Raw genomic sequence first — 27428 nt, 5'->3', positions numbered from 1 at the left:
AGGTAGGGGAGGGACATTAGGGTGGGCAGACTAGATGGGCCGTGGCCCTTATCTGCCGTCTATTTCTATGTTTCTATGACAGCTGGAAAAATGGAGACAGGTGTTCCGATGGGTGTCCTTATGGAACACTGTGGTTTCTAATCTGGTACCTTGTTTGATGACCCGAGTATCCAGGTAAGTAATGGATTGAATATGGAATTTTTTAAAAAACCAGCCAAAATTAGATTGTAACAAAACAATTGGCAAAATAAAGGGCCAAAGAACGGCTCAAAAAAGCCCCACCCTTTCAGTGAAATGAATTCAAAAACTTCAAAGCAGCCACGAGGGATTCTCTGCCCCAGCATTTGCGGTTAGAATGCCATCTAGATTGAATTCACTTTTATTCTTTAGCATTTTGGGGTTCTGATATTACGGTAGAACCTAAGAATAGCCTTACTGGGTCAGACTAATGGTCCATCAAGCCCAGTAGCCCGTTCTCACGGTGGTCAATCCAGGTCCCTAGTACCTGGCCAAAGCCCAAGGAGTTGCAGTATTCCATGCTACCGATACAGGGCGAGCAGTGGCTTCCCCTGTGTCTTTCTCAATAACAGACTTTTCTTCCAAGAACTTGTCCAAACCTTTCTTAAAACCAGCTACGCTATCCGCTCTTACCACAACCTCTGGCAATGCGTTCCAGAGCTTAACTATTCTCTGAGTGAAAAAAAAATTCCTCCAATTGGTTTTACAAGTATTTCATCAAGTATCCACTAGTCTTTGTAATTTTTGATGGAGAGAAAAATCGATCCACTTGTACCCGTTCTACTCCACTCAGGATTTTGTAGACTTCAAACATATCTCCCCTCAGCTGTCTCTTTTCCAAGCTGAAGAGCCCTAACTGTTTTCATCTTTCCTCTTCTTTGAAACTTTTCTAGCGCCACTATATCTTTCTTGAGATAAGGAGACCAGAATTGAACACAATACTCCAGATAAGGTCGCACCATAGAGCAATACAAGGGCATTATGACATTCTTGATCTTGTTAACCATCCCTTTTTAATTAATTCCCAGCATCCTGTTTGTTTTCTTGGCTGCCACCACACATTGGGCGGAAGGTTTCATTGTATTGTCTACAATGACACCCAGATCCTTTTCTTGGGCGCTAACCCCCAAGGTGGACCCTAGCATCCGGTAATTGTAATTTGGGTTATTCTTCCCAATGTGCATCACTTTGCATTTGTCCACATTAAATTTCATCTGCCATTTGGACGCCCAGTCTTCCAATTTCCTAAGGTCCGCCTGCAATTTTTGACAATCCGCATGCGTTTTAACAACTTTGAACAGTATAGTGTCATCTGCAAATTTAATCACCACTCGTCGTTCCAATTTCCAGATCATTTATAAATAAGTTAAATAGCACCGGTCCCAGTACAGACCCCAGTGGCACTCCACTGTTTACTCTCCTCCATTGAGAAAAATGACCATTTAACCCGACCCTCTGTTTTCTATCCAATAACCAGTTCTTAATCCACAACTGAACTGGTTCCTGTTGTCGTCGACGTTTCATCTTTTATGTTATTGATTATATTGTAGTAAATTATTATTGTAACCTATGCTGTTTGGTCTCTTAACAGCAGGGCGATATATCAAGTATAAATAATAAATAAATATTAGAAAATGATTAAAAACCCCAGATTGGCAATAACATTCTTAGGTTTAAATCTTTTCTTGCTCTTTCTTTGGGAGCATCTTCTTTCTGGAGTTCTCTTGTAACTATTGGACTTGTTTTGAAAACAAAAAGTTTATGTACTTGGATCCTAGGCAGCTCTAGAATTTTCCTTGAGAGAGGGAACATGCGATCAGAGGTGGTTGTAGGTGGGAACATGATTTTGCTTGTAGTTGTGGGTGGGGGAGTTCCTGTTTTGATGCCTTCATGGGCTGTGTGCTAATTCACAGAGTTTTCTTAACCTCAGAAGTCCCATGTAGTCGTGTGACCCCAGAAATTGTGTTTCTTGATTGTTACTAGTGCTCCATAGTCACTAATTTACCGTCTTTTGTATCTACCCAGCAGATTCTGAGGCAACGCAGGAGACGAAGAGGGAGGAGAATCAAGTAAATTGGCTTCTGGAAATCGAACCCATCCCAAGACAATCAGGAAATGTCAGCGAGAATATTTCCCAGAGGAATGACAGTCGAAACACAAGGAATTATCAACAGGAATCGGAGAAGCCGAGAGACCCTGCAAGAGACTCCCTGGATGCAGTCACTGAGGGTGAGAAAAGTGACAGGGAACTCACAAACATCCCTGAGCTCCAGAGACACCCGAGAGAAGAGAGACCCTTACGAAGTAAAAACGGCGACCAAATGGCGGAATCGGAGAAGAAGCCAAGAGACCCTGCAAGAGACTCCCTGGATGTAGTCACTGAGGGTGAGAAAAGTAACAGGGAACTCACAAACATCCCTGAGCACCAGAGACACCCGAGAGAAGAGAGACCCTTACGAAGTAAAAACATTAACCAAAAGGCAGAATTGGAGAAGAAGCAGAGAGATCCTGCAAGAGACTCCCTGGATGCAGTCACTGAGGGTGAAAAAAGTGACAGGGAACGCACAAACATCCCTGAGCTCCAGAGACACCTGAGAGAAGAGAGACCCTTACGAAGTAAAAACAGTGACCAAAAGGCGGAAACGGAGAAGCAGAGAGACCCTGCAAGACACTCCCTGGATGCAGTCGCTGAGGGTGAGAAAAGTGACGGGGAACTCACAAACATCCCTGAGATCCAGAGACACCCGAGAGAAGAGAGACCCTTACGAAGTAAAAACAGCGACCAAATGGCTTTTCAGCTCCATCAGGCAAAGAGGAAAGGAAAGAAATCCATTCTGCAAGACACCGTTGGAAAAAGCCTTGGTAAGATATATCAATTCTTATTGCCCAAGAGAATCTGCCCCAGGTTGAGACCCTTTTCATGTTGTGAAAAACACTAAACTATTCACAATGGACAAAGTCCTCTACGTCCACAGACAAAATAGGAAATAGGACTTAATAACCTAATCGTAAGAGAATGCTCCTAAGCTCTCAGATTCCTGCACTGATTATTCAAGGTTTTTAAATCAGCTATTTCAGGAACATGGTATCTTTCATCGAGCTGCGAGCTATGTTTGTAAACTTTTTTAAAGTGCTGTATGCTGTGCCAAACAATAAAGTGCTGTATAACGTGAAACTTATTAAAATAGCAACAAACTAGGAGCTTAATAATCGGCACTTATCTTTTGTTTCTACTCTTATGCCGTTACTGCTCCTCGCAGCTGTTGACCCTACGGGCCCCGTTTCACCTGCTTATTGGCTTCTTCAGGGGTCTTCAAAATAAACTGCGAATATAAGAATATATGTTATAATTCATTATACAGTCAAACCTCGGTTTGCGAGTGTTTTGCAAGACGAGCAAAACATTCTTGCAAAACTTGTCTCGCAAACCGAGTGTTGACTCGATTTGTGAGCACCCCCCCCCCCCCCCCGAGAACCGGCATCGCTCCCGCCCCCCGCTCGCAAAGAAGTCAGAGCTGACGTTGGAGGGAAGGCTTCACGTCAATCTGGCGGCGACTGAGGTGTCAGGTGGGAGGGGATAGATACTGGATGTAGAAGGTGAGAGGAGACAGATTGTAGATAGAAAGAGGGAGGGATCAGACACACTGGATGAAAGGGGAAAGATAACAGACAAGCTGGAATGCCTGGGGAGCGAGAAAAAGACATGATGGATATAAAGAAGAGGATAGGGGAGGAAGGCATTGAATGGAGGGAGGAGAGGGGGAGGATAGGAATGGAAGGGAGGAAAGAGAAAGATGGGGCAGACACTGAATAGAAGGGAGAAAAAGTGAAATGAAGCAGATGCTGGGCTGAAAGGGGAGAGAGAAAGATTGGCAGATGCAGGATGGAAGGGGGAGGGAAGGGTGGATGATGGATGGGGTGATAGTGGGGGCAGAAGCAGGAGAGAGAGGGGCAGATGCTGGATGGAAATGGAGGAGAGGGAAGATGCTGGAGAGAAAAGAGAGGACTAATGCTGGAGAGAAGGGGAGGAGAGAGAGAGAGGGGGAAATGCTGAATGATGGGCGAGAAAGATGATAGAATTAGTGACAGACTAGGAAATAAGTGGAATAAGAGAGCCAGAGTGAGGGAAAGAAATGGCAAGTTTTGGTAGACAGAGCAGACCATCCAACCAAGTTCACGGGGCTTCAGAAAGCTGGATCATTCTGGTAGTGGCAGAGCAGTTTTCATCCTCGCTTGCTGCAGTCCAAGATCCTTGGTCGCAGCTCCTCATTGGGTTTTTGAAGCTTCAGTTCAGCAGCCATCGGCGTCCACCGACCGATCCCCGTTCAGCTCTGAGCCACAGATCGCGGCTCATTCAGCAGAACTGGGCCCTGTGCGTGACCGGCAAAGTTAGCGCATTTCAGGTTTGTTCCGGGGGGGGGGGGGGGGAGGAGGAGGGAGGACCCTGTTTGCCTACTCTAGCCTGCACATGACACCTGCTCACGAATCAGCAACAGTCTCTGTCACGTAGGCATGGAGCTCAGCACGTATCCTGAAAATCTGACCTGCCTATGGCTCTCGAGGACCGGAATTGCCTACCCCTGGACTAGATGGACCATTCAGGTCTTTTTCTGCTGTTATTTACTCTGTTACCATGAGCAGGCAAAGTTCCAGTTCCTCCAGAGAGTTCACCCCAAGAAGCAAGACCCAATTCAATTTTTAAATCACTCGTGAGTAGAGATGACATACATAGGTCACATGACATGCACTGTAGGAAAGTCCTTTCGTCAGCATTCAAGACTGAAAAAGAGTAGCAGAGCAGCATTCACTAGTAAATGGTTCATCATACAAGCAGCAGCAGTAGCAGTGCTGATCATCCCAGCACGATCCAGGTAGTGTTAACATGGGCCAGGGCTGGAGTCAAGTCAGATCCTGAGATTATGCTGACATACAGTGGCAACATTCAATGCCGCTACCCGCATAACTAACTGGGCAGCTAAGACTGCTTAAATACCACTTCTGTGTCCAGTTAGCTATGTGGGTACTGCACTGAATATTCCAGCTGTAACCACATAATTTCAGCCATCACCGAAGAACCAGATTTTTAATGCTGGTGCCCGGATGCGGCCCAGTATTGACTACCTGGGACTAATCTAGTTAGCAGTTATCGGCTTTATAGAAAATACTCAGTTCCCCTCGGCTGAATATTGACCATATCAATTCAACAAGTAATACAAGCAGGAATAAAACAAATTACTTTAAAATAAGCTTTTATATCATATCTAAGAGTGCACATAATAATCTAAATGGGAGAGAAACATTCTACATCTTTCTATTATAATAAAACTTTTTATCATCAAACAGGTTTAAAATGTCTTCAGAGAATCCTTGAGAGTGAGAGGCCATTTACAAGTCCAGAATGTGGGAAAAGTTTTAATCACCAATCAAATGTAAGAAAGCATAAGAGGAATCATACCAGAAAGAAACTGTTTACCTGTTCAGAATGTGGGAAAAGCTTAAGTCATCCCTCAGCTTTAAAAAAGCACCAGAGGATTCATACTGGAGAGAAACCATATACATGTACAGAATGTGGGAAAAGCTTTACTCAGAAATCACATTTAAGTCTTCACAAGAGGATTCATACTGGAGAGAAACCATATACCTGTTGCGAATGTGGGAAAAGGTTTAGAGAGCAATCAACTTTAAGACATCATGAGATGATTCATACTGGAGAAAAACCATATACCTGTTCAGAATGTGAGAAAAGGTTTAGAGACCAATCAACTTTAAGACATCATGAGAGGATTCATACTGGAGAAAAACCATATACCTGTTCAGAATGTGGGAAAAGGTTTAGAGACCAATCAACTTTAAGAACACATGAGAGGATTCATATCGGAGAGAAACCAGATACCTATTCAGAATATGGGAAAAGACATAGTCAATCCTCAGTGTTAGAAATAGATCAGAGGATTCATACTGGAGAAAAACCATTTATATGTCCAGAATGTAGAAAAACCTTTACTCGGCAATCGCATTTAAACCGTCACAAGAGGATTCATACTGGAGAGAAACCATATACATGTTCAGAATGTAGAAAAACCTTTACTCTGCAATCGAATTTAAACCTTCACAAGAGGATTCATACTGGAGAGAAACCATATACATGTCTAGAATGTAGGAAAAGCTTTACTTGGAAATCAAGTTTAAACCTTCACAAGAGGATTCATACTGGAAAAAAACCATATACATGTCCAGAATGTAGTAAAAACTTTAATCGGCAATCAAATTTAAACCTTCACAAGAGTATTCATACTGGAGAGAAACCATATATCTGTTCCAAATGTGGAAAAACGTTTAGACTAAAGGCAACTTTAAGAATTCATGAGATAGTTCATATTGGAGAGAAACCATTTACCTATTCAGAATATGGGAAAAGACATAGTCAATCCTCAGTGTTAGAAATAGATCAGAGGATTCATACTGGAGAAAAACCATTTATATGTCCAGAATGTAGAAAAACCTTTACTCGGCAATCAAATTTAAACCGTCACAAGAGGATTCATACTGGAGAGAAACCATATACATGTCCAGAATGTAGAAAAACCTTTACTCTGCAATCGAATTTAAACCTTCACAAGAGGATTCATACTGGAGAGAAACGATATACATGTCTAGAATGTAGGAAAAGCTTTAATTGGAAATCAAGTTTAAACCTTCATAAGAGGATTCATACTGGAGAAAAACCATATACATGTCCAGAATGTAGTAAAAACTTTAATCGGCAATCAAATTTAAACCTTCACAAGAGTATTCATACTGGAGAGAAACCATATATCTGTTCCAAATGTGGAAAAACGTTTAGACTAAAGGCAACTTTAAGAATGCATGAGCTAATTCATATTGGAGAGAAACCATTTACCTATTCAGAATAATGAGAAAAGACATAGTCAATCCTCAGTGTTAGAAATAGATAAGAGGATTCATACTGGAGAAAAAACATTTACATGTCCAATATGTGGGAGAAGCTTTAGTGTGTGATCATGTTTAAAAGTACATGAGAGGATTCATACTGGAGAGAAACCATATACCTGATCAGAATGTGGTAAAGGATAGAGTGATCCCTTAGCTTTAAAAACGCCCAAAAGGATTCATATCTTAGAGTGGTGGAAGAAACAACTATGAAGCAGAAATTGCTTGATCATATGTCGCTTTAGCTATAAATTACAATGTTATTATTAAGATTTAGCCAAAAGGAAAGAGTTATAAACTATAGAGTTTTACCTCATTCAAAATTGTCATTTCTGTAATAAGACATTATTTTTTTTCTGAGGCCCTCTAAGTACCTAAAAATCCAAAATGTGGCCCTGCAAAGGTTTTGCGTTTGAGACGATGGAAAGACATTTATAAGTGCCCAAAAGGTATCCATAGTGACCAGATAACCAAGGCAGGGACAAAGTAAAGACACCCCCCTCCCATGTTTACTGACCCCGTCGCACCCCCACAAAGCTCAGAATGAAAACATACATACCTGCCTCTGGAAAGCCTAGTAGAGCTGCACAGAGGTGGCTTAAATAGATTTTATTTTAGGGGGGGGGGCTAGTAAGGAGGACCCAGGCCCATAAGCCAAGCTAACATCAATGGTGGAAAATGTGAGGCCACCAAAAAAAACCCAAATCCTATTCTACTGCCATATAGGTGCCACCTGCAACCATAAGGGCTATTGGGGTTGTAGACAGGTGCTTATAGTGGTTCTTTGGGTGGCTCACCATGACCTATAAGGGTGTTGTGGTGAGATGCTTATGTGGCACCCTTTGTGTGAAGTTCACAGCAGTGCCCTGTAAGGTGCCCCATTACTCTTGCCATGTCTGGGTGGCCAGTCCATCACAATGCTGGCCACTCCCATGTCCATGAAATCACCAGACCACAAAGGTAGGAAAGATAATTTTATTTTCAATTTAGTGATCAAAATGTGTTAATTCTGTGAATTTATTTCTTGTGTCTATGTTTTGCTCTTTATTTGTCCATTTTTCTATAGTTGTTACTCTTTACATATTTTAAAGTCATCTGCCTTGACCTCTTTGAAAACCAACAAAAAAGGAAACTTAATATAAATTTTCTATGTGCACAGTGCATTGAAAAGAGGAGACTGAGAGGGGACATGATCGAAATATTCAAGATACTGAAGGGAATATACTTAGTAAATAAACACAGGTTGTTCACTCTCTCCAAGGTAGAGAGAACGAGAGGACACTCTCTAAAGTTAAAAGGGGATAGATTCCGTACAAACATAAGGAAGTTCTTCAGCCAGAGAATGGTAGAAAACTGGAACGCTCTTCCGGAGTCTGTTATAGCGGAAAACACCCTCCAGGGAGTCAAGACAAAGTAAGAAAAGTTTGTGCTGAACCGGAACGTATGCAGGTAGGGCTGGTCTCAGGGCACTGATTTTTGACCTAGAGGCCACCGTGGGTGCGGACTGCTGGACACGATGATCCACTGCTCTGACCCAGCAGCAGCAATTCTTATGTTCTTATATTACAATTAGTATTACTATTAGGGGGTGGGGTCTGTGATGGAGCTTGCATGTGGATACTCGGTTGGTAGTTAACCAAAGGGACACAGGGCCTTCCATGTGCTGCGGTACTGATGATGTAATCTGATGGCAGAGGGAATTCCCCCATGAGAAGGCTGTGAATTAGCCTGTTTAGAGTGGTGCTGGCTTGACGCTGCTCTGGAGGAAGGTATGGCTCGTGGTTGGCAGGATTCGTATAGAAGGATAGAGGGGCAGCGGGGGTTCGGCTATGTGGCGGCAGGATGCGGGTAATCAAGGGTTCTGCTGCACAAGGGATGGGAGAGAGGGAGGAAAGGAAGGATAGATGCAGGGCAAGGGTTCTGCTGCACAGGGGGATGGGTGAGAGGGGAAGAAAGATGTTGCACAGGTGGGGGAGAGAAAAGAAAGAGGAAGAATTGGGATGAAGGAGAGGAAGGGAGAGATTTGGGGGGAGAAACATTAGTGCTATTATTAGGGGTGGGGACAGGGGCAGATCTTGGGCAGAGGTACTCGGTTGATAGTTGTTAGGCTTAGGGGGTACTTGAAGAATTTGAGAACCACTGATCTAAAGTTTAGATTCTAAACCATCCTGCAAGCAAACAGTCATATAGAGACACAGACCGTGCAAGTCTGCCCAGTTCCTTCAATGTATACCATTATTTTCAGTGTTCATCCCTCGCTTGTTTGAACCATCCCTCAGACATCCACCACCCTCTCCGTAAAGAAGAATTTCCTAACATTACTCTTGAATCTACCACCCTCAGCCTCTGCTTTTACCATTTTCCTGTCTCTGGAATCGATTTTCTTCTACTATTTGTTCTCTATTCTATGTGATTTATAAAATGACAATTGTACAGAATAGCGTTTCTTTTCCTTCTTTAATAAAAGATAAGTTCAGTAGAAAATGATAACTATTAGAGGCTTGAGCGGATGGGATCAGACAGAGACTGAGCTCTCAGGGACAGGGACACATTTCCCCACATCATTCCCAGTCTTGGTTCTCCCAGTGTTTGTTGGGGGGAATCTCCTCCCTCAGGATTAGAAAGGGATTGGGGGAGGAGCCGAGAAGGCTGGAGACGTCACAAGGGAGGGGGCGGAGCTTCACACTAGAGGCTGATCCCAGTGAGTGACGGACGGTCTTCTGGCTCTGCCCCTTTTAGTGCTGATTGGCCAGGATGGTTCCTGGAGCGGAAGGGTCCGCCCCCTAGCACGGATAAGGGAGAAAGAAGGAGGAGTTTCAGCTGCAATCCGCTGCTGATTGATCAGACTTTCCCTGGGGGCGGGAAGAGGAGGAGATGGGGAGCTGCAGCTGCAGAGCGTTATCTAGGAGTTGCTGTCAGTGGGGCTCCGCCCTCTTTGTGACATCATCGGTAAATGGCCGGAAGTACACAGTCGTCCATCTTGTGCTGGAGCCTCAGGTGGCCAGTTTCTTTCAGCTTCTGCTCTTCTCTCTCCTCCCAGCCCAGGGAAATGGCTGCAGGAGCTTCTGCTCAGGTAGGAGCTCCCCCACTTTTCCTGGCAGGGGGAGGGGCAAGATGGGGGGAGGGGACTTGGAATGACACCACCACACTCCAAGGGGGCAATGGAGGATTAAGGGACCACCAGGTCTACAATAATGGCTGAAGGGGAAAAGGGAGAAGAAAGAAAGAGAGAAGGGAAGAAGAAAATTTGTCAATGCTTTTGTCAATGCTTTTGTCCTCCCTTCAAAGGGGCCACTCCTCACCTGCATTCTCCCTTCATTCTCAACCCAGTAGGTTATTACATTTGACTTCCTAAGTTCCACTATAGGTCACTTGGCCTCCCCTTGCAGTTGCACACTAAGTAACATACAGGCACCAGGTCTACAATGATGGTGATGCAGAAGGCGCTGAGGGTGTTCCTGGTTTGTCTTTCAGATGCAGGTGAAGTTTGAGGACGTGGCTGTCTCTTTCTCCCAGGAGGAGTGGGAATATTTAGATGAAGGGCAGAAGGAGCTTTACAGGGAGGTGATGAAGGAGAATTATGAGACTCTGCTCTCCCTAGGTAAGGACTAAAATATTCAACTAATAGGACACAATTTTCTGCTCTCCTTTGCTCCAGAAACTTCCAAGTGTGATCAGGATCTCTCTACTAACCTTTATCTTAAGCTGACAGTGTCAGGGACCATAAGACACTTTTGTGTGTCCTACAATTTTTTTTTCCCTTTGAAATCAGAGATGAATTATTCTCTATTTCTTGAAAAAGAGCTAAAATTCAGGGTCAGAGTAGCCCAAATGGTCAGACTCTGGCTGCAGAAGATTACATTGTACCTGGAAGCGTTATTTGAGACCAGCTGATGTTCAACCAGGTCATTCCTCTTTCCTTCTGTGACAAATAGTGGATTTGGTCTAAAACTCCAAATATGACTCCTAATTAGCACTCCAAGCTCTCTGAGCAAAGGACCACCTTGAGCACAACTGAGGTTCAGAGAAAGTTTATTGTGGAAATCACAACACTGCAAGAGATTTAAAGAACCGCTTTAACTGGTCAAAATGATTTTAATTAGAGTCTGTTCAATCCAAATCATCCACACCTTAGACTCAAATCATCAGTCGCATAATTGTTCACATAGGGGATATTAACATTCTTTTCCTCTCTTCTCACAAACGTTCAACTATCGTTCTGAAACACTCAACATTAGAGCCATCAGATGTGGTGCTCTAAACAGATAATTTTAGAGGTTTTTTGCCATTGGGCTTCCTCATCAGCTCACGTGTTTCAAAATGAAAACTGTTTAAACTTTTCTTTAAAGTACTTAAATATATATGTAACTTGTATTTTTATATTTTTGAATATAATACCGCTCCTTGAAGCAGTGATTGGTATCACGAAACGTGCAAGTTGGCGGCGGTACTATTTGAATGCTGCAGGTGGCGAAGAAAAGTTTTTGACTAGCCTTGTTGTTCAAATAAGTGCTAAAACATATTCAAATATACCGCGCTGCAGTTTTGTAAAAGGGGGAGGGTTAATTTTTGAAAAGTTGACTATGGTAAAATGAGAAAATGGTTAAAAGGAAGCTAAAAGGATCAGGCCCGGACATTTAAAAAAACCATCTTGGAAACTTCATCGCTCTTGTTTTTATGTCTTGTCAGTTTCCCCTTCCTTGTATTTTAATTACTTTGTTAACTGCTTAGATTTTTGCTATATTTGTGGTACAAATTGGACTTGGACTTCTATCCAGGAGTCACATCAGTCACTCACCGATATCTCTCTTACGTTCTCAGGAAGGTTCCTTGTTTTATAGGCAGGAGCTGGCCTTGTCTCAGTTAGACTCAACCTACAAATTTGTAGAGCAGGTTTTTAACTGGCATCTTAAAAGTCATACCAAAGGGCCATTTTAAGCTCTAATGTTATGTCACACTGTATCTGCTGTACACTGCCTTGGGTGAATCTCTTCATAAAGGTGGTTAATACATCCAAATAAATAAATAAAAATTCATCATAGCTGATACTTTGAAATCTTGCTGCATATTTTTCTTTGAATAAAGGGGAGGTATAACTGAGTTTTCATGTTTATTCCTGGAAACAGGCTCTGTAAGGATAAGTCCTGTTCTGTTCTCGTGGATTAAACAAGATGGAGAGCCAAATATCCAGAATCCCCAGGAGTCAGGAGAGAGAGAAGTTAGACATTCAGACACGGGTGAGTAACAAATACTCTACAGAATGATATGGGGTTTACAAGTTGGTTCATGGTCTTGTCTTGAGTTGACTTGATTACTGAAGCTTCTCTTTTGTGAGCTAACCAAATATATTATCAACCACTTCCAAAACATTCAAAATACAGCTATTAATACTTTTGTAGAAGCTGGGAGTTCTTGCCATGGTTTTCCACTCCTGAAGCCCGTTGGTTACCATATTTTATCAAGCCAAATTTAAGATGTTGGTTCTGACACAGCCTTTTACTGAGGTTTATCTTGAATAACTTATTGATCCTTTACCATCCCACCTTAAGATCTTAGAACCAGAACCATCTTATCCTGTCTCTATCTTGAGCAAAATCAGATCCTACTTGAGCAGGGGTGTCCAAGTTTTTGGCTTCTCTGGGCTGCATTGGAAGAAAAAAAAAATTGGGGGCTACACAAACACTTAATGTTAGCTGATGAGCAAAAAAAAAGGTTGAGCAGGTCCCAAATTTGCAATCACTAATATAGAAGATGTACGTATCTAATAATAAACCTTCATTAAAGGGACACTGTGGAAAGGAACCCCAAAAAGCAGTAATACCCTGACTGTGCAATCTTCCACATGCTCCGCTGACATCAGGAGCAACCACAGGCTTCTGCATCCCTGCTCTGATGACCAGGGATGCGCGCTCCTGGTTCTCCCATTCACTTCTATTAGAGCCAAGGTGAACCTTTTCAGACCGGGGATGCGGAAGCCTGTGGCTGCTCCCACTGTCGGCGGCGCATGTGGAGGATCACTCAGGTAAAGTATTAATGCTTTTTGGGTTCCTCTCCACAGTGTCCCATTAAAATTGTTGTTGTTGTTTTTTTTTTTTGGGGGGGGGTTAAGTTCAAATATTTTTATTAAAATTTTTTTTCCATATAAACAAATAGCGGACTGCTGGTCGCGATGGACAACTGGTCTGATCCAGCAGCGGCAATTCTTATGTTCTTATAACTGAGGTGCAACAGATTGGCAATTTCATATTATTAAAAATGACCTTTCCTTTAGAGAATGACACGGGGAAAAAATTTGTTCCCGTCAGTGCACCGTCCCCGGCCCATCATCCTCTGCACCGCCCCGTCATCGCCATTCCCTTCACCGCCCCGTCACCGACACTGCCATCCCATTCACCGCCCCGTCACCGTCCCCGCAGCATCCATATAAGCCTCAGTACTGTGAAACACCATGAAGACAGAAGAGAGTCCTGCCACTACTACTACTGCACTGAGAATCTGTTTTAGTGCCTCTGCCCTGTAGTAAAAACAGAACATAAAATAAATCAAATGACTTGTCCTCCCTTTCAATGACGTGTCCCCCATGTTCACCTATAGCTCAAATCAGGTCAATTGTGCACACTAAAAATGCAGGAGGATCTGGAACGTGAGCGCAGGCAGGCAGTGATACAAAAACAGCAGACACCCGACCGACTGCAGTGTTCCGCCATCTCCCTCCCTCCATCTCACCTTAGATGTAGAGTATGCCGGCTTTCTTTTTCACCCAGTCGCACGTGCGGGTGCTCATTTGTTCAATATTCTCCTCTGACGCAACCGGAAACAGGAAGTTGTAAGAGAGGAGAAGACTGATCAACTTGAGCAGCCGTGCAAGCGCGGCTTTTTGAACACGTGCGGCTGGACGAAAAAGAAAGCCAGCATGCTCTACATCAGTGTTTTTCAACCTTTTACACCTGTGGACCAGCAGAAATAAAATAATTATTTTGTGGACTGGCAAACTACTAGGACTAAAATTTTAAAACCCTGTTTCCGCCCCATCTCCGCAAGCTCGGTCACCTCAGTAACTATAGAAAAATAAACAAATATAGTGCAAAATATAGACAGCAGATATAACTTCTCAAAACTGACACATTTTGATCACTAAATAGAAAATAAAATAATTTTTCCTACCTTTGCAGTCTGGTGATTGATTTCATGAGTCTCTGGTTGCGTTTCCTTCTGTCTGTGTATCCTTTCTTTCATTTCTTTCTTTCTGCACTCAGGCCCAAGAATTGTCCCTTTCTATTCCCTCCCTCTTTCCTTCCTATGTCCTTAGTGCCCCCGATGCCTCCTTCCCATGTCCTTAGTGCCCCTTCCTGTTTTTAGTGCCCCCAGTGCCTCCTTCCCATGTCTTTAGTGCCCCAGTGCTTCCTTCCCATGTCCTTAGTGCCCCTTCCTGTCTTTAGTGCCCCAGTGCCTCCTTCCCATGTCTTTAGTGCCCCTTTCTGTCTTTAGTGCCCCCAGTGCCTCCTTCCCATGTCTTTAGTGCCCCTTTCTGTCTTTAGTGCCCCGATGCCTCCTTCCCATGTCTTTAGTGCCCCAGTGCTTCCTTCTCATGTCCTTAGTGCCCCTTCCTGTCTTTAGTGCCCCCAGTGCCTCCTTCCCATGTCTTTAGTGCCCCAGTACTTCCTTCCCATGTCTTTTGTGCCCCTTTCTGTCTTTAGTGCCCCCAGTGCCTCCTTCCCATGTCTTTAGTGCCCCTTTCTGTCTTTAGTGCCCCCAGTGCCTCCTTCCCATGTCTTTAGTGCCCCTTTCTGTCTTTAGTGCCCCCGATGCCTCCTTCCCATGTCTTTAGTGCCCCAGTGCTTCCTTCTCATGTCCTTAGTGCCCCTTCCTGTCTTTAGTGTCCCCAGTGCCTCCTTCCCATGTCTTTAGTGCCCCAGTACTTCCTTCCCATGTCCTTAGTGCCCCTTCCTGTCTTTAGTGTCCCCAGTGCCTCCTTCCCATGTCTTTAGTGCCCCAGTGCCTCCTTCCCATGTCCTTAGTGCCCCTTCCTGTCTTTAGTGTCCCCAGTGCCTCCTTCCCATGTCTTTAGTGTCCCCAGTGCCTCCTTCCCATGTCTTTAGTGCCCCAGTGCCTCCTTCCCATGTCCTTAGTGCCCCTTCCTGTCTTTAGTTCCCCCAGTGCCTCCTTCCCATGTCTTTAGTGCCCCTAGTGCCTCCTTCCTATGTCCCTGTCACTGCCTTCCACACTTTGTCCCACCCCCACCCCCGAAGCCTGCCTGCCTGCCTGCCTGTGCCTGTCTACCTTTCTTCCTCCCTAGCCAAAGCCAGCCTGCTGCCTCCCTGCCGCTCAAAAAAAAAAAAGCCTCCTTCCTTTTCCCCTGCTCTTACCGCCATGCTCATGCTGCAGTTACTAAAGCAGACAGGAAGTCTTTCCGACTCAATTATGAAGTCGGAGAGGACGTTCTGGGCCAGCCAGGCAGTGATTGGCTGGCCCAGAACGTCCTCTCCGACATCAGAATTCTAAAGACCAGAAGCTAAAACAAAGAAAATCCAATAGGTCTGCAGTGAAAGTCGATCAACAGTAACAAAAGGAAGAACTGCAGAAATGATGTAAGAAGACAGGATCCGACACTGTCCGTGTTTCGAAAAACATTCCTTCCTCAGAGGTCCGAGATGCTCAATGTCTTATATATCGAGAGCCATATAATGTTGGACAGTTGGCATAAAATACAAAAGAAACAGACAACGTGAAGCTCCTGTTCAGATGCATCACAGTATTCTAACTAACCGCAAAAGTACAAAAGACCAAAACCCAAATATCAAACATTCAAGAAAAACACAAAACAAGCACTTAACGTAAAAGTCCTTCTCGAAGTTAAAAGCTCCTCAAACTTCTGGACATAACGGGCCGGATTCTGTATAGGACGCCCAGTCTCAGAAGGCATCTAAGCGGCTTTTGAGAATCGCATCTTCCTGACGGATAGACGTCTAATCCTACCTAACCACCATGATTCTCTAACCGGCGTCCATGTCACAGGCACCGTTTAGAGAATCATGGTGCCGCTGAGCTGATTGTGATCAGTTTAGCGGCCGCGATGGGGAACCCATCCCCCCTGCAAAGATGACCAGAAAGAGGGATGTCCAGTCTATTAACTTAGGTCCCATAGTCTCTTTCTTGCTTTTCTTGGGGGAGGAGGGGTTTAACTGTCTTCCCTATTTTATATTTTGTCCCCTCTCCCTCTCATCTCTGTCATGAGCTTCTTCCCCTCTGTGTTCTTCTTCATTTTTCTGCTTCCATCTTCCCTCTGTTAGAATCACCCACTTTCAAGCAATGCCCCTGTGTCTAGCAGTCCTTTCATGCTCCTGTCTCAATGCTCTCCCTATCAAGCATTCTTCGCCATGTCTGTCCCTCTTTGTGCCCAACATTGCTTCAGTGGTCTCTATCTCTGTGCTCATTTCCCATCTAGGAGCTCTTCTCTATGTTATATTCTTCTTGGTGTGTTGGATCTTCCACCCCTGAGCCAGCATCTCTCCCTTACCCCATCAAGTCTGCATCTCTCATGCATCCCTCTCTCTCATGCCTGTCCTCCCTCCCAGCCAGCATTTCTCTCAACCCTGTCCCTTTCCAGCCATTTCTTACACGCATTCCTATCCCTCCTGAGCCAGCATTTATCACCCCATCACTCCCCAGCCAGCATCTCCTACTGTCTCTCCGTGAAGCAATGATATTTCACTGGCAACCTGCCACCGGCTCTGCACCTTCCCCTCTAGCGTCTCCGAGTCTCGCTCTAAGCTTGCATGTGATCACCTCCAGACCAATCAACAGCAGCATAAGCTGTGCTCTCACTTCATGCGTGCTCAGCTCACTGCTCAGGATGGCTGTTTCCGCTGGACTGGTTTCGAAGAGACTCATGAATTTTTACTGGTTCATCTGGGGCACAATGGACCAATCCCATTTCAAGCCAGGCTGCATGTGGCCCGCTAGCTAGACACCCCTTTACTAAAGAACCAGCTTTCCTTTACTGGGAACCAGCCATGTGGAATTCTCTACCCCAGCATTTACGGTGAGAATGCCATCTAGATTGAACTCACTTTTATTCTTTAGCATTTTGGGGGTTCTGATATTATGGTAGAACCTAAGAATAGCCTTACAGGGTCAGACCAATGGTCCAGTAGTCAGTTCTCACGGTGGCCAATCCAGGTCCCTAGTACCTGGCCAAAACCCAAGATGTAGCAATATTCCATGCTACCGCTACAGGGGCTTCCCCTGTGTATTTCTCAATAACAGACTATAGACTTATCCTTCAGGAACTTGTCCAAACCTTTCTTAAAACCAGCTACGCTATCCGCTCTTACCACAACCTCTGATAATGTGTTCCAGAGCTTAATTATTCTCTGAGTGAAAAAAAATTTCCTCCAATTGGTTTTAAAAGTATTTCCCTGTAACTTCATTGAGCGTCCCATAGTCCTTTATAATTTTTGACAGAGTGAAAAATCGATCCACTTGTACCCGTTCTACTCCACTCAAGATTTTGTAGACTTCAACCATATCTCCCCTCAGCTGTTTCTTTTCCAAGCTGAAGAGTCGTAACCGTTTTAATCTTTCCTCATACGAGAGGAGTTCCTTCCTCTTACCATCTTGGTCACTCTTCTTTGAACCCTTTCTAGCGCCACTATATCTTTGTTGATATAAGGAGACCAGACATGAACGCAATTCTCCAGATGAGGATCCAGAACACTGTGGCTAGTTTGATCTTCGCAAAAAGCAAATTCGATCATGTTTTCCCGCTTCTGTCAAAACTCCATTGGCTTCCAGTGATTTCTAGGATTCACTTTAAATGTACCTGCCTAATTTTCAAGATCCTACATTCTTCCTCTAATCCACTATCCTGGAATTCTTCGAGACCTGACACTACCAGATCCGCCCACATACTCATACTATCTTTCCCCTCGTTAAATGGCATCATGTATGTAGGTACATTAGAGGAATCCCTTTTTCTTCAAATTCGCTGAGCTTTGGAATAACCTCCCTGCCCCCTGTGGAACCTAGGCTCATTCCAATTATTCCGAAAGCATCTGAAAACCTGGCTTTTTTCTAAAACGTAAAGCTATCTATTTAAAATGTAAAGCTAACTATCCTCTTCTTAACCTCTAATTTCTTATTATGTCCTTCTCTCATTTATTGAATTACCTGTAAACCATGCCGAGCTCTATCTTTATGGAGATGATGCGGTATACAAACTTAAGGTTTAGTTTAGTTTAGGTCACAAGGGCATTATAACATTCTTAGTCTTGTTAACCATCCCTTTTTTTTAATAATTCCTAGCATCCTGTTTGCTTTCTTGGCTGCCACCACACATTGGGCGGAAGGTTTCATCGTATTGTCTATGATGACACCCAGATCCTTTTCTTGGGCGCTAACCCCCAAGGTGGACACTAGCATCCGATAACTGTAATTCAGGTTATTCTTCTCAATGTGCATCACTTTGCATTTGTCCACATTAAATTTCATCTTTCATTTGGACACCCAATCTTCCAATTTCTTAAGGTCCGCCTGCAGTTTTTCACAATCCGCATGCATTTTAACAACTTTGAACAGTTTAGTGTCATCTGCAAATTTAATCACCTCACTCGTCGTTCCAATATCCAGATCATTTATAAATAAGTTAAATAGCACCAGTCCTAGTACAGACCCCTGCGGCACTCCACTGTTTACTCTCCTCCATTGAGAAAAATGACTATTTAACCCGACCCTCTGTTTTCTGTATTTTGTGTTATTGATTATATTGTGGTAAATTATTATTGTAAACTATGCTGTTTGGTCTCTTAACAGAAGGGCAGTATATCAAGTATAATTAATAAATAAATATTAAAAAATGATTAAAAACCCCAGACTGGCAATAACATTCATAGGTTTAAATCATTTCTTGCTCTTTCTTTGGGAGCATCTTCTTTCTGGAGTTCTCTTGTAACTATTGTACTTGCTTTTAAATCAAAAAGTTTATGTATTTTGGATCCTAGGCAGCTCTAGAATTTTCTCAGAGAGAGGGAACATGCAATCGGAAGTGGTTGTAGGTGGGAACATAATTTTGCTTGTAGCTGTGGTTGGGGGTCCTGTTTTGATGCCTTCATGGGCTGTGTGCTAATTCACAAAGTTTTCTTAACCTCAGAAGTCCCATGTAGAAACATAGAAAGATGACGGCAGATAAGGGCTATAGCCCATCAAGTCTGCCCACCCTATTGACCCTCCCTATTAAGTCTAATGACCCCCTTAAGTATGATTGTAATTATACTTCCACTCTACTGACCCGCTCTTTCAAGTCTATACCTTAGTGACCCTATCCCTTGGCATGACCCTCGTAGGGATCCCACATAGGTATCCCATTTTTTCTTGAAGTCTGAGATGCTGCGTGCCTCGATCACCTGCACTGGAAGCTTGTTCCAATGCTCAATCACTCTTTCCGTGAAGAAGTATTTCCTGGCGTCTCCACGAAACTTCCCTCCCCTGAGTTTGAGCGGATGACCTCTTGTGGTCGAGGGTCCCTTCAGAAGAAAGATATCATCTTCCACCTCGATCCGTCCCGTGATGTACTTAAATGTCTCAATCATGTCTCCCCTCTCTCTACGCTCTTCGAGAGTGTAGAGTTGCAATTTGCTCAGTCTTTCTTTGTACGGAAGACCCATTAGCCCCGAGACCATCCTGGTGGCCATCCGCTGAACCGATTCAATTCTGAGCACATCTTTACGGTAATGTGGCCTCCAAAATTGCACACAGTATTCCAGATGAGGTCTCACCATGGCTCTGTACAATGGCATCATGACTTCAGGCTTCCTGTTGACGAAGCTTCTCTTGATACAACCTATCATCTGTCGTGCTTTAGATGAAGCCTTCTCCACTTGAGTGGCTGCTTTCAAGTCAGCACTGATGATTACTCCTAAGTCTCGTTCCGCCATAGTCCTGGTTAAAGTTTCTCCATTCAGGGTGTAAGTTCTGCAAGGATTTCCGTTACCGAGATGCATGACCTTACATTTATTGGCATTGAAGCCCAGTTGCCAGATCGAGGTCCAACTTTCTAAAGTACGCAGGTCTTGCTCCATAGCATCCTGTAGATTATAGCCGTTTACTATATTGCATAGTTTGGCGTCATCAGCGAATAAGGTTACCTTGCCTTGAAGCCCTTGAGTCAGATCCCCAATGAATATGTTGAAGAGGAGTGGGCCCAGGACTGAACCCTGTGGCACTCCGCTAGTCACCTCCGACATTTTAGAGAGGGTACCGTTAACCACCATCCTCTGAAGTCTGCCACTAAGCCAATCTTTAACCCATGCAGTTAGAGTCTCTCCTAATCCCATCGATTTCATCTTGTTCAGCAGCCTGCGGTGTGGGACGCTGTCAAACACTTTGCTGAAGTCCAGGTACACGACGTCCAAGGACTCTCCTGAGTTCAGTCTTCTTGTTACCCAGTCAAAGAAGCTGATAAGATTGGACTGGCATGACCTACCCTTGGTGAATCCATGTTGACTGGGATCCCGGAGATTTCCCTCGTTCAGGATCGTATCTAATTTATACTTAATTAGTGTTTCCATGAGTTTACACACTATTGAGGTGAGGCTTACCGGTCTGTAGTTCGCAGCCTTAGCCTTACAACCCTTTTTGTGTAGAGGAACGACGTTGGCTGTTTTCCAGTCCAACGGAACAATCCCCGTACTTAGTGAGAGATTGAAGAGTACTGCCAACGGTTCCGCCAGAACATCTCTCAATTCCTTGAGCACTCTTGGGTGTAAATTGTCCGGTCCCATGGCCTTGTTTACCTTAGCCTAGTCGTGTGAGCCCAGAAATTGTGTTTCTTGATTGTTACTAGTGCTCTGTAGTTACTAATTTACCGTCTTTTGTTTCTACCCAGCAGATTCTGAGGCAACGCAGGAGACGAAGAGGGAGGAGAATCAAGAAAAATGGCTTCTGGAAATCGAACCCATCCCAAGACAATCAGGAAATGTCAGTGAGAATATTTCCCAGAGGAATGACAGTCGAAACACAAGGAATTATCAACAGGAATCTGAGAAGAAGCAGAAAGACCCTGCAAGAGACTCCCTGTATGCAGTCACTGAGTGTGAGAAAAGTGACGGGGAACTCACAAACATCCCTGAGCTCCAGAGACACCTGAGAGAAGAGAGATCCTTACGAAGTAAAAACAGCGACCAAAAGGCGGAAGCTGAGAAGCAGAGAGACCCTGCAAGAGACTCCCTGGATGCAGTCGCTGAGGGTGAGAAAAGTGACGGGGAACTCACAAACATCCCTGAGCTCCAGAGACACCCGAGAGAAGAGAGACCCTTACGAAGTAAAAACAGTGACCAAATGGCTTTTCAGCTCCATCAGGGAAAGAGGAAAGGAAAGAAATCCATTCTGCAAGACACTGTTGGAAAAAGCCTTGGTAAGATATATCAATTATTATTGCCCAAGAGAATCCACCCTTTTCATATTGCCATTGTAGAAAAGGCTCCAAACGTAAGGTCAGCCTGAAATACAGCAGAGAACGCATGCTGAAGGGAAACCTTTTACATGGAGTGACTGTATCAAAGCATTAATTCCAAGGGATGGGCAGCCCAAACATTTGTTTCATTTCTTGATTTATTTTAGCTCCTCTTCATTTTCGTTTCAGGGGAAATATCACCAAGTGTGAACTATTTGGAAATGTGGCACACTGTTATGAAAAAAGGGGCCCTATTTCTGATGGTGCTCCAGTGGGTCACACGTGTGCAGTATTACTGGCAAATCAAAAGACATTCTATAAACGGCGTCCCGATTGTAGGCTGCTGTATAGAGAGCTGTGCGGGGACAGAAATCCCACCCATCCCCGCCAAAATCTTACCCGTCCCCACGAGGAATCCCACCCGTTCCCGCGAGGAATCCCCTCTGTCCCTGCCCGTCCCTATAAACTTCAGAAGTAATTTCCTTTAATTATGCTACTGAATTAAAGGCTCTGGTAGAGACCCATTTACAAATAAGCAAAGACACTTTATTAATTTGGAAATATTAATTGGGAAGAATGCATACTTTGTAAACGGGTTTCTACCAGAGCCTCTAATGTAAATATAAAATCTCAGCTGATGAGAAACCCCAAGCTGTCAGATGAGGACTTCCTCTGCAGTTGGCCAGCGGTCCCTTTTGCCCAGCTTGGCAGGCAGCAGTAGCGTCCCTGAGTCACAGATGCTGCCACCTCAGTGGCTCATGGATGCTGCCAGCGACTGCTGCGCTTGGTAGAGGGGAGTTCTGGCCGTCTCTAGAGGAGGTCCTCTGTGGCGGTGCTTGGGGATCCCCACCAGCCATAGCAAGAGTCAGCAAATACTTCAGCACTGAAGAAATAAAACCAGAAATGCATTTCCTTTTGTTTTGAACACAATACAAAGACACCTGCTATATACATTTCCCAAAGCTAACATATTTTAGTCAATAAATTCCATTTTTTACCTTTGTTGTCTGGAAACATTTTTCCATCAAGTTGGTCCCAGTTTCTTTTTTCCGCTTTCCCATCTTCTGTAAATTCTTCTGTAGCTGTCCATTGGTTCCTCCTACCTTGGTCCAGCATTTATCCCTTTCTCATCTTTCACTCCTGCCCACCAGCCCCATGCTCAACATTTCTCTTTCTGTTCTATCATCCCTCTCCAGCACCATGCCACATCTCTCCCTCCATTCCTTTCACCACTATGTTCAACATTCCTCCCTCTTGCATCCCTTTCAATCTGTCCCACTGTTCCCTTTCCACCACATTTCTCACTCTCATCTTTCTCTTCCCTATCATGTGTACCTCACTACCTCCCTATGACCAAAAATTCTCCTCTTTCTTCCATTCCCTGTGTGTACACAACCATCTCTCTTTCCCACTCACTGACACACATCTCCCTTTCTATTCCGTCCCCCACCTCAGCATCTCTTTCCCTCCCATCCTCTCTTCCTAGTTCATGCCTTCTGTGTCCAAAAACGCATTCCCTCTCCCACTTCAGCATCTCTTTCCCTCCCTTCCTCCATCCTATCTTCCAAGTTCATGTCTTCTGTGTCCAAAAATGCACTCCCTCCCACCCCTTCATTCAAGTCCAGATAACAGTGTCAGCATAGCTATTGCTAGCAATCAGCATTTTCAGTTGGCATAACTAATGTCAGCAAAGGCCTGTGGGAAATTAAATCAATCTGACTCTGGGATGTTGATGCAGATAGATCACAGGCAGACTGTTTCATACAGCCCTAAAGACAGTTTCAAATAGCCCTAATTAAATCATGATTACAAACCAACTTGCAGCTAAGAGGGGCGAAGAGGTGCTAAGAAGATGTGTGTGTGTGTGTTTTTTTTTAAATTCTTTATTCATTTTAAAACTGACAAACAAGTGATTAATATAAAATATTACATTACTAATAAAATATACAGCACTTGACATTCTTATACATATAATCCATTAAAGAAGAAATTATAACCCATTCCCCCCACCCAACAATTCTTCAATGAAATTTTCATAATACAACAGAAATCCAATCATTAAATAAAGATATTAATCATCCAATTTCCCCCCTCTCCCCAATAAAATACATGTATCCATCAGAAAGGAAAACGATGTTCATTCATTACAATAATTCTCTAATGGCCCCCAGATCTTTATAAAGTTGTTATAATTACCTTTCTGTACAGCAATTGCTCTTTCCATTTTAAAAATGTGACAAAGTGAATTCCACCAAAAAGAATAATTAAGATTTGTATAATTTTTCCCATTAGCCATAATGTGCTGAATTGCCACCCCTGTCATTATTAATAGAAGTTTGTTATTATAAGATGAAATTTGACTTTTTTTCCTCATAGCCATGCCAAACAGAATAGTATCATAAGACAAAGCAACATGATTTTCATGATTTCATGTTGCTTTGTCTTATGATATTATTCTGTTTGGCATGGCATTGGTATCATACTCATTTGATAACAAACCACAGGTAATATCATCATTTTAATAGTTTGAACTCTCACCTACCAAGAAATATAGATATGTTAATGTCTGATGCTTAGGATGGACAGCTTAGGATATACAATGGGTCCAGGTGCACAGATAACTAAGATTAATCAGAAACTATTGTCAGAGGCATACTGGAAATTACATTTGACTACAGCCTATTCTTCTTCTGTCTAGCACAAGTTTACTACGGATGGGGATGTTTAATTTCAATTGAAGCTCAATAGATTCTGTATTTTAGAATAAGTTTCCAAACTATAAAAGCCCCCTTGCAACATCACCCCCTTCCTCTTGTTCGTCTTGCTCTCTACCTGAAACTTGGGACATCACCCTGCCCACCCCCCTATTTCTCTCTCTCTCTCTTTCTTTGTGTGTTCTCTCTCATTCACAAGAACACAGAAGCAGTCTCTAATTGTAATTGTAACTTTTTTGAATCCTACTTTTCTGTAAGCATAAGAACATAAGAATTTGCCTCCGCTGGGTCAGACCAGAGGTCCATCGCGCCCAGCAGTCCGCACCCGCGGCGGCCCATCAGGTCCATGACCTGTCATGTTATCTTGATTTAGCCCTATAGCCCCCTTGTTTTCATCTATACTCTTTCCATACTCTTATCTACCCTTATCTGTATCCCTCAATCCCCCTATCCTTCAGGAATCCATCCAATCCATCTTTGAATCCCCGTAGCGTACTCTGCCCGACCACTTCCTCCGGGAGCACGTTCCATGTGTCCACAACCCTCTGTGTGAAGAAGAACCTCCTGGCATTTGTTCTAAACTTCTCCCCTTCCAGTTTCTCCGAGTGCCCTCTTGTGCCTGTGGTTCCCCGTAGTTTGAAGAATCTATCCTTGTCTACCTTCTCCATGCCCTTCATGATCTTGAAAGTTTCAATCATGTCCCCCCCCGTCCGGACCCGGTGATTTGTCACTTTTCAATCTGTCTATCTGTCGGAGGACATCCTCATAGCTTACCTCTAAGGTCTCCAGTTTTTCATCCTGATCCCCACTTATGGTCTCCTCGGGTTCCGGTACATTGGAGGTGTCCTCACTTGTGAAGACCGACGAGAAGAACCGGTTTAGCCTATCGGCTACCTCTTTTTCCTCTTTAACCACTCCCTTTCTGTCTCCATCATCTAATGGACCCACCTCCTCCCTTGCTGGTTGCTTCCCTTTCACGTATCTGAAGAACGCTTTGAAGTTCCTTGCTTCCCCAGCAAGCTTCTCTTCGTATTGTCTCTTAGCTTTTCTAACCACTCGGTGACATTCCTTTTGGTGTTTTTTGTGTTCCTTCCGGTTTTCCTCAGTTTGGTCCTTTTTCCATTTTCGGAAGGACACTTTCTTGTCACCTATCGCCTTCTTTACTTCTTTTGTTGTCCAAACCGGGTCTTTTGTTCGATTTTTTTTTTTTTTTTTTTTTTTTTTTGCACCCCTTCCTAAACCTGGGGATGTACAGGTTTTGTGCTTCTTGCACTGTGTCCCTGAGAAGGGACCATGCTTCCTCTATGGTCCCCATCTTTCTAGAGCTGTTGCTGAGTTTCTTTTTCACCATTTTCCTCATAGCATCATAGTTCCCTTTCCTGAAGTTGAGTGCTGTCGATGTGGTTCTCTTCACCCTTGAGGTTCCTACTTCTAATTTATACCGGATCATGTTGTGATCACTGTTGCCTAGTGGCCCTACTACTTCCACCTCCTTTGCAGGTCCCCCTATTCCGTTGAGGATTAGGTCGAGAGTGGCGTCCCCTCGCGTTGGTTCCTTGACTAGCTGTTCCATGAAGCAGTCCCTCACAGCCTCTAGGAATTCCTCTTCCCTTGCGCAGTTGGAGTGACCAATACTCCAGTCGATCCCCGGGTAGTTGAAGTCTCCCATCACCATCACAATTCCGCTTTTGCATTCTCGTCTCAATTCTGTTTCCAGGTCATGGAGGTTTGCTTCTGGTTTTCCAGGTGGGTGATAGTACAGACCCACTTTTATGTCAGCTCCATTTTTCCCTGTTAATTTGACCCATAGTGATTCCAATCCTTCATCCTTTGCTGCCGTATCCATCCTGGCCAAGTGGATAGAGTCCCTTACATATAGTGCTATTCCTCCACCCTTCTTGCAAGTCCTGTCTCTCCTGTAGAGTTTGTACCCTGGTAGTACCACGTCCCATTTGTTGTCCTCTGTCCACCATGTTTCTGTGATTCCAATTATGTCTAGGTCCTCTCTTTTGGCCATGATCTCCAGTTCTCCCATTTTGGTCCTTAGACTCCTTGCATTGGTGTATAGGCAATTTAAGTCCCGGTTCTTTTTTACTCCTGTTACTTTTTCTTGTGATTTGTTTTTCTTGCTGTCCCCTCTGGCTGTGCTTCTTATTTAAGTCTACTTCTTGGTGGATCTTCGGTGACGGTATTGAACCTGGGACCTGGCGTTTTGTAAGGGCGCCTAATCTAACCCCTACAACATCACATTGTGTGGGCCACAACAATCCTTAACCTAACGTTGTGGGGGCCACATCAATCCTTACATTTTGGGGGCTTGTCTGGGAATTGAACCCAGGAACAATCCTTAACCTAATGTTGTGGGGGCCACATCAATCCTTACAAACAGCAGGGGTTGGAGGCAGCCTGCATGCCATAGGTAGCCGACCCGAAAGTCTTCCTCCAAAGTCAGAGCTGACATCGGAGGGAAGGCTTCGCGTCAGTCTGGCGGCGGCTGAGGTTTCAGGTGGGAGAGGGTAGATACTGGAGGTGGTGAGATACTGTAGGAGGTGAGAGGAGACAGACTGTAGATAGAAAGGGGGAAGGATCAGACACACTGGATGAAAGGGGAAAGATAACAGACAAGCTGGAATGCCTGGGGAGAGAGAAAAAGACATGATGGATGTAAAGAAAAGGAGAGGGCAGGAAGGCATTGAATGGAAGGGAGGAGAGGGGGGAGGATATGAATGGAAAGGAGGAAAGAGAAAGATGGGGCAGACATTGAATAGAAGGAAGAGAAAGAGAAATGAAACAGATGCTGGGCTGAAAGGGGAGAGAGAAAGATGGGCAGATGCTGGATGGAAGGAGGAGAGAGAAGGGTAGATGATGGATGGGGTGACAGAGGGGCAGATGCTGGATGGAAAGAAGAAAGAGAGAGAGAGGGCAAATGCTGGTTGGAAATGGAAGAGAGGGAAGATGCTGGAGAGAAAGGACGAATGCTGGATAGAAGGGGAGGAGAGAGAGAGGGCAAATGCTGGATGGAAATGGAGGAGAGGGAAGATGCTGGAGAGAAAGGACGAATGCTGGATAGAAGGGGAGGAGAGTGAAGGGGAAATGCTGAATGATGGGCGAGAAAAAGATAGAATTAGTGACAGACTAGGAAATAAGAAGAAGTGGAATAAGAGAGCCAGAGTGAGGGAAAGAAATGGCAAGTTTTGGTAGACAGAGCAGACCATCCAACCAAGTTCACGGGGCTTCAGAAAGCTGGATCATTCTGGTAGTGGCAGAGCAGTTTCATCCTCGCTTGCTGCAGTCCA

The 27428-nt window shown here is 44.1% G+C and overlaps 1 protein-coding gene across 1 annotated transcript in view; it reads left to right on the top strand.

Moving 5' to 3' along the window:
• LOC117355284 (zinc finger protein 208-like) overlaps positions 1-27428 on the top strand; it is a 97430-nt gene that overhangs the window by 17116 nt on the left and 52886 nt on the right. Inside the window, exons 3-7 of the mRNA XM_033933603.1 lie at positions 2044-2880; positions 5362-5447; positions 10444-10570; positions 12096-12206; positions 20852-21379. Of these exons, the coding sequence (XP_033789494.1) occupies positions 2044-2880; positions 5362-5447; positions 10444-10570; positions 12096-12206; positions 20852-21379 (1689 nt within the window). The remainder of the gene's footprint in view (positions 1-2043; positions 2881-5361; positions 5448-10443; positions 10571-12095; positions 12207-20851; positions 21380-27428) is intronic.

The sequence above is a fragment of the Geotrypetes seraphini genome, chromosome 2 (genome assembly GCF_902459505.1).
Source record: "Geotrypetes seraphini chromosome 2, aGeoSer1.1, whole genome shotgun sequence".
Lineage (NCBI taxonomy): Eukaryota > Metazoa > Chordata > Amphibia > Gymnophiona > Dermophiidae > Geotrypetes > Geotrypetes seraphini.
Note: the sequence above shows the minus strand (reverse complement) of the source record. Positions and strands in the feature narration are given on the sequence as shown.